At 43.7% G+C, this 10,564-nt stretch overlaps 1 protein-coding gene across 7 annotated transcripts in view; it reads right to left on the bottom strand.

The window, feature by feature from the left end:
• Positions 1-6,131: 6,131 nt before the first annotated feature.
• Positions 6,132-10,564, bottom strand: part of ORC1 (origin recognition complex subunit 1) — a 35,816-nt gene continuing 31,383 nt past the window's right edge. For 6 of the 7 annotated variants that reach the window (XM_032297006.1, XM_032297007.1, XM_032297011.1 and 3 more), the window contains 3 exons: positions 8,745-8,914; positions 8,120-8,207; positions 6,133-6,696 (listed from right to left, as the gene is read on the bottom strand). In XM_032297006.1, the coding sequence (XP_032152897.1) occupies positions 6,502-6,696; positions 8,120-8,207; positions 8,745-8,914 (453 nt within the window). In that variant the 3' untranslated portion in view covers positions 6,133-6,501. Of the gene's footprint in view, positions 6,697-8,119; positions 8,208-8,744; positions 8,915-10,564 lie in introns of all 7 variants that reach the window. The other variant, XM_032297005.1, reaches the window with a different exon arrangement.

The following is a 10,564-nucleotide window of genomic DNA, read 5'->3' as shown; positions in this document are numbered from 1 at the left end:
CAGCTTGCAGAGTGCAGTTAACAAGAGATTGAACTCAGGAGTCTGAGACCAGCCTGTGCAACACGGCGAAACCCTGTCTCTACAAAAAATAACAGGAATTAGCTGGATGCAGTGGCGCGTACCTGTAGTCCCAGCTACTGGAAAGGCTGAGGCGGGAAAATCGCTCTAGCCCGGGAGGTCCAGGCTGCAATGAGCTGCCAACTGCACTCCAACCCAGGTGACACAGTGAGACCCTGTCTCAAACCAAAACAAAAAAAACCGAGTGAGGAGTAATGGGGAAGTGGCCTGATTCCCATCTAAAGTAACCGCTTAGATTTTGGTGGGGAAGAAAAGGTCTTAAAAGGAAAATTTGATATGGAAAGCAGGCAAGAATTATGCAGAGTACAACATCTGTGTGTCTTGTTCTGGTGGCTATCTTGGGTCCCAGCCCACCTGGAGCATGGGCTAGTCTCGTCTCCAGAATGGCCCCTCTGTAGACAAGCCACCTTGAAGTAATCTTCGGAATTTTGCAGCTAGGTCTCTAGGCTTGGTTTGTCTGTCTCAAGATTAGCCCTTGGAATTTCTAAGAAGGCAGATAAATACTAGCATAGAGTAAGATAAATGTGAAGCGATTATATACAGTGAGAAAGGGAGGGATGTGGGGTCTATTTTAAGGCTAAGGGAAAAGGCTTCTGCAGTTTGCTTCAAGGTTATATCTTGAAACCCAAGAGAAAGGAAGAAAGTTTTAAAACGTATTTTGAAGTTAAACTGCTGAATTAGTTTCTTCTAAAACATTGCCATCTCTCTCCTGCCCATGCCTTGAACTTTTATTTTATTTTATTTTATTTTATTTTTTGGGGGGTGGACAGAGTTTCGCTCTTGTTACCCAGGCTGGAGTACAATGGCGCGATCTCGGCTCACCGCAACCTCTGCCTCCTGGGTTCAGGCAATTCTGCCTCAGCCTCCTGAGTAGCTGGGATTACAGGCACGCGCCACCATGCCCAGCTAATTTTTTGTATTTTTAGTAGAGACGGGGTTTCACCGTGTTGACCAGGATGGTCTTGATCTCTTGACCTCATGATCCACCCACCTCAGCCTCCCAAAGTGCTGGGATTACAGGCGTGAGCCACCGGGCCCGGCCGCCTTGAACTTTTGAATTATGTTTTGTAGTTAGCAGTTTCAAAGATCTCCCAGTTTACTTGGACAAAGGGCTTTTCCATCACCTGGTGGCTTACTTTACCTTTTTTTTTGAAGGGGTCTCACTCTGTCACCCAGACTACAGTGCAGTGGTGTGATCTTCGCTCACTGCAGCCTGCGCCTCCCAGGCTCAAGCAATCCCCTCACCTCAGCCTCCTGAGTAGCTGGGACCACAGGCACACACCACCATGCCCAGCATTTATTTATTTATTTGGATTTTTACTTGAGACAGGTTTTTGCTATGTGCCCAGGCTGATCTCAAACTCCTAAGCTCAGGCCATCCACACGCATCGGCCTCCCAAAGTGCTGGTATTACAGGCATGAGTCACTGTGCCCCGCCCTTTACCATCTTTAGATTGAGGTTTCACCATCCATATTTGTGATTCCCTTAAAAATTATTTAGATTTTTATAATGAAACATTTAAGGTATACACAAAGATATATAATATCTAACGTTTACTAGAATGCAAGTTCCGGCCGGGCGCGGTTGCTCAAGCCTGTAATCCCAGCACTTTGGGAGGCCGAGGCGGGTGGATCACGAGGTCAAGAGATCGAGACCATCCTGGTCAACATGGTGAAACCCCGTCTCTACTAAAAATACAAAAAATTAGCTGGGCATGGTGGCGCGTGCCTGTAATCCCAGCTACTCAGGAGGCTGAGGCAGGAGAATTGCCTGAACCCAGGAGGCGGAGGTTGCGGTGAGCTGAGATCGCGCCATTGCACTCCAGCCTGGGTAACATGAGTGAATCCCCATCCCAAAAAAAAAAAAAAAAAAAGAATGCAAGTTCCAGGGGCAGAAATTTCTTTGTTTCTTCTCCAAGGTATCCCGGGTCTACAGCAGTGCATGGTAGGCACTCAATAGTTCCTTGTGTGTGTAAATTAACATAACTACATGGGCATCTATTAGCAGTTTAAGAAAAAACACAACACAGTTGAAACTACCTGTACATCTCCCATATTGCAACACCTTTCTTTCCCAAAGATGTATCCAGTATCCTAAATTTAGTGTTTATTATTCCTGAGCATTTCTTTCTATTTCTGTGTAGGTATCCTTAAGAAATACATAGTATTTTTGGCAAGCTTTTAAACATCGTATCATTGATTATATACAATGTAATTCTTCAGCCTTTTCCTACTCAACCCTGTTTGTAAGTTTGTAAGCTTCATTCAAATTGATATGTATACTGTACTTAGTTAGCTGGTTTTCATTTCTGTATATGATTCCATAGCATGAAAATAAGTGACTTTTCCAATGGCTTACCGTTATAAAGAGTGCTGTGAACTTTTTGTATATGACTCTTGGTGTATGTATGTGAATTTCTCTAGGGCATATACTTAGGAATGGAACTGCTGGCTGTATTAGGGTTCTCTAGAGCGACATAACTAATAGGAGATATATATATATATACATTTGAGCTTATTAAGTATTAACTCACATGATCACAAGGTCCCACAATAGGCTGTCTGCATGCTGAGGAGGAAGGAAAGCCAGTTTGAGTCCCAAAATAAGAATTTGGAGTCTGATGTTCGAGGGTAGGAAGCATCCAGCACGGAGAGACATAGGATGGGTGGCTAGCCACAATGGCAGCTTATTAGATGGTACCCATCCAGATTAAGGGTGGGTCTGCCTTTCCCTGCCCACCGACTTAAATGCTAATCTCCTTTGGCAACACCCTCACAGACACACCCAGGATCAATACTTTGCTTTCTTCAATCAAGGTTTCACTCAGTATTAATCATCACACTGGCTGATATGGTTTGGCTCTGTGTCCCCACCCAAATCTCATCTTGAACTGTAATCCCGTAATCCCCATGTGTCCTGGGAGGGACCTTGTGGAAGGTAATTGAATCATGGTTTCCCCCATGCTGTTCTTGTGACAGAAGTGAGTTTTCATGAGATCTGATGGTTTTATAAGCATCTGGCATTTCTCCTGCTGGCAATCATTCTCTCTCCTGCTGCCCTGTGAAGAGGTGTGTTTTGCCTTGATTGTAAAGATTCCTGAGGAGTCCCCAGCCATGCGGAACTGTGAGTCAATTAAATCTCTTTTCTTTATAAATTACTGAGTCTCAAGTATTTCTTCATAGCAGTGTGAGGACAGACTAATAACTGGCTCATACAATTTCTTGCATTTCCTAAGATTCACCAAATAATCTTTAAAAGTCATTCCACTCCCATCAGCAGGGTATTTGGGTTCCAATTGTTCTGTATAATCATAAAAAGGTATTCTAATAGATGTGAAATTGTTTTGGTTTGCATGCCTCTTTTACTGTTTCCATTTTCTTGGTCATTAGTGTTTCTTCTTCTTTGGATGACTTATGTACCCATTTTTTCTTTCTTTCTTTCTTTTTTTTCTGAGATGGAGTCTCACTCCATTGCCCAGGCTGGAGTGCAGTGGTGCAATCTCAGCTCACTGCAACCTCTGCCTCCCAGGTTCAAGCAATTCTCCTGCCTCAGCCTCCCTGAGTAACTGGGATTACAGGTGTGCGCCACCACCCCTGGAATTTTTGCATTTTTAGTAGAGATGGGGTTTTGCCCTGTTGGCTAGGCCGCTATAAAACTTCTGACCTCAGGTGGCCCACCTGCCTTGGCCTCCAAAAGTACTGGGATTACAGGTGTGAACCACTCCACTTGGCCCATTTTTTCTTTTTCATTGCAGAAGTTTTAAAAATATACAGATATTGATCCTCAATCCATTATATGTAGTTATATGTGAATATACATATTTCTGCTAAATGATTTGAGAATGAGTTGCAGACATTAACACATCACTTATAAATATTTTATTATGAATCTCCTAACAATAGCATTCTCCTACATAATCACAAATTTATCACCCTCATGGAATTTGACACTTACAAAGACTATCGTCTAACATATAGTTCATAATGTTTAGAATTGTTTTACTCTGTTGCCAAGCTGGAGTGCAGTGGTGCAATCTGTTTACCGCAACCTCCGCCACCCAAGTTCAAGCGATTCCCCTGCCTCAGCCTCCCAAGTAGCTGGGACTACAGGCTTGCGCTACCATGCCTGGCTAATTTTTTTTTTTTCTTTTTTGTATTTTAGTAGAGACAGGGTTTCACCATGTTGGCCCAGATGGTCTTGATCTTCTGACCTCATGATCTGCCCACCTCAGCCTCCCAAAGTGTTGGGATTATAGGCGTGAGCCCAGCCCCTCCATGTTTTATGATTTTTTCTTGTGATATTAGTATTTTCAATGACTGAAACATTTGCTTTGCAGAATATTTCTTCCTCAATTTAGATTTGTCTGATAATTTCCTCATCAATAGATTTAGGACAAGCATTTCTGACAGGACTAGTACATGAGTGAGGCTGTTTGTCTCAGTACCTCAAATGAGGTTTTATTTATTTATTTATTTAGAGACAGAGTCTCACTCTGCCACCCTGGCTGGAGTGCAATGGTGCAACCTCTGCCTCCTGGGTTTAAGCAGTTCTCCTGTCTCAGCCTCCCAAGTAGCTGGGACTACAGGCGATGCTACCACCCTCAACTAATTTTTGTATTTTTAGTGGAGGTGGGGTTTAACCATATTGGTCAGGCTGGTCTTGAACTCCTGACCTCAGGAGTGCAGTGAGCCATGATCTTGCCACTACACTCCAGCCTGGGCAACAGAGCAAAACCCTGTCTCAAAAACCAAAACCCAGCAGACCACAGTCTTTTTCCTCGTGAAGCCCCTTTACTCTTCTTTCAACGCATCCGCCCGCCGTGGCTTCCCAAAGTGTTGGGATTACAAGCATGAGCCACCACGCCCAGCCTCAGTACTTCATGAAGTTTTAGATGTCCATTGTCCTGTTGCTGGTTTCCATATAAATACTAGAATTAATTGCAAAAGTCATCCAAGAACCCTTGCCAAGATTTTGATTAGAATTGATTTATGTCTAGAGATTACTTAGACCTCTTTATTAGATTTATTCCTAGGAGCTGGACATGGTGGCACACACCTGTAATCCCAGCTACTTGGGAGGCTGAGGCAGGAGGATCACTTGAGCCCAGGAGGTCAATACTGGAGTGAGCTATGATCCACTATAGCACTCCAGCCTTGGTGACAGAGAAAAAAAAAAAAAAAAGAAAAGAAATACATATATATATATATATATATATATATAATTAAATCAATTTATTCCTAAGTACTTTATATTTTCTGTCACATAGAAATCTTTTGTATTTAAAGAATTGTTTTGTTTTATGGTAAATGGTACCTTTGTAAAAATAACATTTCCTACCTATTTGTGGCTAGAGATTACTTATTACTGATATTATTTCAGGTAGGTTTTTTTTTTTTTTTAATTTAGTTTCTTTTTTATAAACTAAACTTTGTTTTATATTATTTGAGACTTAAGATAGATAGTGACAGACAGTAAAAAGTCCTCCTCTAACCCCTAACCCTGGCCATTTAATTCTTTCCAGAGGCAATCAGTGTAATCAGTTTCTTGCATACTCTCCCAGAACTATTTTATGTAGATACAAGTAAACTGTATACTTATATTTTATTTATCTTTTTTTTTTTTTTTTTTTGAAACGGAGTTTTACTCATGTTACCCAGGCTGGAGTGCAATGGCACGATCTCGGCTCACCGCAACCTCCGCCTCCTGGGTTCAGGCAATTCTCCTGCCTCAGCCTCCTGAGTAGCTGGGATTACAGGCACGCGCCACCATGCCCAGCTAATTTTTTGTATTTTTAGTAGAGACGGGGTTTCACCATGTTGACCAGGATGGTCTCGATCTCTTGACCTCGTGATCCACCCGCCTCGGCCTTCCAAAGTGCTGGGATTACAGGCTTGAGCCACCGCGCCTGGCCTATATATCTTATCATTAAATAAATAGCAGGGCTAGTAACAGAAATAAACGTCAGATGGAGGAACTATTGTATGAAGGACAGTTTGGTTTCATAATCAGATGCTTGTAATGATTATAATGTAGTAACTTCACGAACACTCAGGAAAAAGCAAATTATTTAATGGACAATTCCAAAATACATGAGAGCCATTTCCATTCAATATACTTTGTTACAAATATTCCATGTGCTTAGAAAAATGAAATGAGATTCTTTGAAAAGAGCAGACTAGCTGGGCAACATGGTGAAACACTGTCTCTATAAAAAATACAAAAAAGTTAGCTGGGCGTGGTGGCACCTGCCTGTAGTTTCAGTTACCTGGGAGGCTGAGGTGGGGGGATCATCTAAGCCTGGGAAGTCAAGGCTGCAGTGAGCCAGGATGGTGCCGCTGCACTTCAGCCTGGGCGACAGAGTAAGACCCTGTCTCAAAAAACAAAACCCAGCAGACCGCAGTCTTTCTCCTCATGAAGCCCCTTTACTCTTCTTTCAGCGCATACAGCACGTCGTCCTGGCTGACATTGAGCCGCACCCGAAGGAGCAGGTCATTCCTGCTGGGCTCCACAAGCAGGAGACGACAGGAGCCCAGGCGAGAACACACGGCCATGGTCTCCGACATGGTGGGGTACGGCAGCCCCTCCATTCTGCACAGTGCCACGTGCTGACTGTATATCTAGATACAAATAGTAAGGCAAAGGTTAAGAGGAAATACAATCCTGGGGCTTTTTCTGTTCATTTCTTTCTTGGTTTGGGAAAATCAGACACATGGCACCCAGGATATCAAATGCTCCAGAAGGCATCAATGGGTGATCCAGTGGTACACAAATGCAGGGGCAGAATGGAATGCTAGCCTTGGAATCAGAAAACTGTAGGCCTGAATCCTGGTTCTACCATTTGCCTAAATACGTAACTGCGGGCAAGTTACTGCACTCTTTGAACTTCAATTTTATCTACAAAATTTACTGTATACATCCCCTGGGAGTTAATGGATATAAGATAACTAGTAACTCACTGGTTATACAAATAGTCCTGTCTCCAAGGGCTGAGTTCCAAAATTGAGATTGTCAAAATTCAAGCCAAATTTTGCTACAAGGCCCCTTTCCTTATCAGTGAGCAAATGCCAAGGCATGGCCCTTGGAAAAGCACAAAGGCCCAGAGAGAAAACTGAATAAAGAAATAAAGGGAGGCAGGAAGATAGCTGGAAACAGAAATTCCTACCCTAATGTTCCCCACTGGTTCAGGGAAGTCTGAAGCATTTCTGGTCACTTTCCATTCTAAATATCTGTGAGTCCATCTGACTGCCCTCAGCCCCAAGACTAGGAGCTTGTTAGGAACAGGGATGTTAAATTAACCAAATCAGCTAGGAGTTCAAGGATCTATCACAGTTAATGGCACACTGCAGATGTTCAGGAAATGTTTACAAACTAAAATGAAAGTCACTCTCTGCAGAAGAGCTATCTCAGACTCTAGGAGGAGAACAGTAATCGCCAAAACATGACCAGTAGCTAAAATTTTAAATAAGAATTTGCAACCAGCCCCATAAATAAGTAACTGAAAGGAAAATGTTTTCCTATTTTAAAGAAAGGTGTCTAAAACATACATACACAGACATACACACTCTCAAGTACACACTCACAAACACCTTTAGCAATTCATCTTCCAAGGCAGCCAATTACCTAGGGATACCAGTCTTAAGTAAACTAACAAGGCACAGGCCTTAATGATCCCTCTAACTTGATCTAATTGACCTATGCCAATGACGTGATTAGACTCATCTGTGATTTGTTCTCAAATATGGCCTCATTCTGAAAGCCTTGGCTCCACTACAGCTTGTATTGGGGAATAAATTTGGCTTGCTCATCTCATTCCTTGAACAGTGTCTGGCACGTAGCAGGCCTTCCATCTAACTTGCAGAAACCAGTCGCTAAAGGTCTCTTCTCATGCAACGCAATAAAACGTCACATTAAAATAGGTGCTGGTTTGACATTCACATACTCAAGGTGGCACAAAATAGAGACAAACTGTTGTACATTAAAGGAAATTTCCACATATTTTAAAAGCACAAGTCCAGAATCTAGGATTTGAAAAGAGATCACCTGTTGAAATGTGGCTTCCTCTAGTCCTGATCGATGGAACTCTGCAAGGATGGCTCTCAGGAAGCCCTGTTCCAGAATGGAGGAATTTCTTAAAGGAAACAAGGGGATGTGAGTTTTTGTTAGTGGCTATAACCCCACCCCAGAGGAAAGCCAAATAAAGCTTTTCTGTGTCTTTAGAAAAGAGCGAAAATCTGGAAAATACTTTTTCCTATACTATTTGGCAAGGTTCCCCCTGACCCCCAAACTCTCAAACTGATGCAGAAAATGTCATTGTGGAAAAGAGGGAACACAGCAACTACGTCTGGAAATACCCTCGTCACTCAGAAATACCCGTGTCCTCATTTCAGGACCTGAGCGCATCATTCAGTGTTGAGAAAAGAGGCTGCTTCCTTTTTTTTTCTGTTCCTATCTTAGCACTTTTACACCCTAAATACCTATAATATAGCTCAATAAGTGACAAATATTCTATTATCTTAGGGTTAAATTTCTGTCTCCCAGACTAGACAATGTCCCTACAAAAAAAGAACTGTGTTATCAGTAAGTGCAGGTTGAATGAATAAAAGCTGAGAAAGGGAAACATGTTTCCACAGGCTTCCAGGAAGGCTCAGGAAGTGGAGCATCTTACTTGATGGCCATGATGTACGATGACGAAAACATCTCATCAACAGCTTCCATTGAGTGGGCTATGGTAACCAGGCCAGGGGAGTTAGGCTTCTGCTGGGAGAACTCACAGATCTCTGTGGCACGCCTGCAAATGTCCAGGCAGCGTCGCGCGTCTCCAGAGAGTGCTGCTACCTATAATAGGCAATATTTTATTCCTGAGGCCACCTTAGCTCAGAAGAACCAACAGATTCTGTGTTCAACTAAAAAGAAAAGGTGGTGCTGGCAATGGACGTAAGCCTAAAGTTAAGTACTTAGCCCTGGTAGGGAACCTTGAGGAAGAATATAAATGAATTATTATATTGTGCATGGGACTCTCATCCTCCAGTCCAAACCTCTGTCTTGGTTTTACAGTTAACTCCACAGTGGACAATGCAGAGATTCTCAGCTTTACCATTCAGGAAACGAAGTTTAAAAACAGAGACCTTTAGTTCAAGATTATTACTGAAGCATCGGGAAACAGAGTTCTCATTCCTTGCATAGAGAGAGACATGTGCCCCCAGAAGGAGCCAGCCAAAGCCAAGAGGCTGGAGTGGAGCGTATCTGGAGGTAAAGCCATAGCCAGGGCCCCCCTACAGCACATGGTGAATTTGGGATTGGCTTGGTCAATGGCTAAGAGGCCCAGAATCAAGAATGGAGGAAGGGGCTGGGTGCGATGGCTCACACCTGTAATCCCAGAACTTTGGGAGGCCATGGTTACCTGAGGTCAGGAGTTTGAGACCAGCCTGGCCAACATGGCGAAACCCCATCTCTACTAAAAACACAAAAATTAGCCAGGGCCAGGCAGAGTGGGTCAGGCCTCTAATCCCAGAACTTTGGAGGCCTAGGCAGGTGGATCACTTGAGATCAGGAGTTCAAGACCCAATATGGTGAAACCCCATCTCTACTAAAAATATAAAAATTAGCCAGGCGTGGTGGCACATGCCTGTAATCCCAGCTACTGGGGAGGCTGAGGCAGAAGAATCATTTGAACCCAGGAGGCGGAGGTTGCAGTGAGCCGAAATCACGCCACTGCACTCCAACCTAGGTGAAAAACCTAGACTCCGTCTCAAAAAAAAAAAAAAAAAATCACTTTTTAAATAACTCAAGACAGAAACATGACTATTGGCTTATATTTTTCCCTTCCTCTAATCCCACACATTGAACTGGTAAAGGTGTCCTGTAGACCTTCCTGCTTCGTCAGTTCTCCTGCCCTCCCATCACCACCTGTACAGCCTGTGAAGAGGTACCTTGTGTGGTAAATAGCAGGGACTCAAGAACTACTGCAGGGGCCTCAGGAAAAAGTGAAAGGAGAACTCTGGGAGGTAAGGAAACACCTAAATCAGTCTAACCCCAAGGGTATCGGTGAGCCTTGATGACCCTATGCATCCCTTCGGGCTGCTGGTGGGGCAAGGGAGACACAAGAAAAAGCTGAGGCCCAGCCAACGTGGAACCGAACAGGACATCCCTGCACGCACCTGACCTCCACTACAGCCTCAGTATAGGTTGAGTGAGACAAATTACACAGAAGGGATGGCAGAGGAAACCACCTGCTTTAACTTTGGTGCTAGGTGGATGTGGGGTACAAAAAAAAAAACTTGCGGCCGGGCGCGGTGGCTCAAGCCTGTAATCCCAGCACTTTGGGAGGCCGAGGCGGGTGGATCACGAGGTCAAGAGATCAAGACCATCCTGGCCAACATGGTGAAACCCCGTCTCTACTAAAACTACAAAAAATTAGCCGGGCATGGTGGCGCGTGCCTGTAGTCCCAGCTACTCAGGAGGCTGAGGCAGGAGAATTGCCTGAAC

Source organism: Sapajus apella, unplaced genomic scaffold (assembly GCF_009761245.1).
Source record: "Sapajus apella isolate SASKATOON/1434 unplaced genomic scaffold, GSC_monkey_1.0 scaffold36, whole genome shotgun sequence".
Classification (NCBI taxonomy): Eukaryota; Metazoa; Chordata; class Mammalia; order Primates; family Cebidae; genus Sapajus; species Sapajus apella.
Note: the sequence above shows the minus strand (reverse complement) of the source record. Positions and strands in the feature narration are given on the sequence as shown.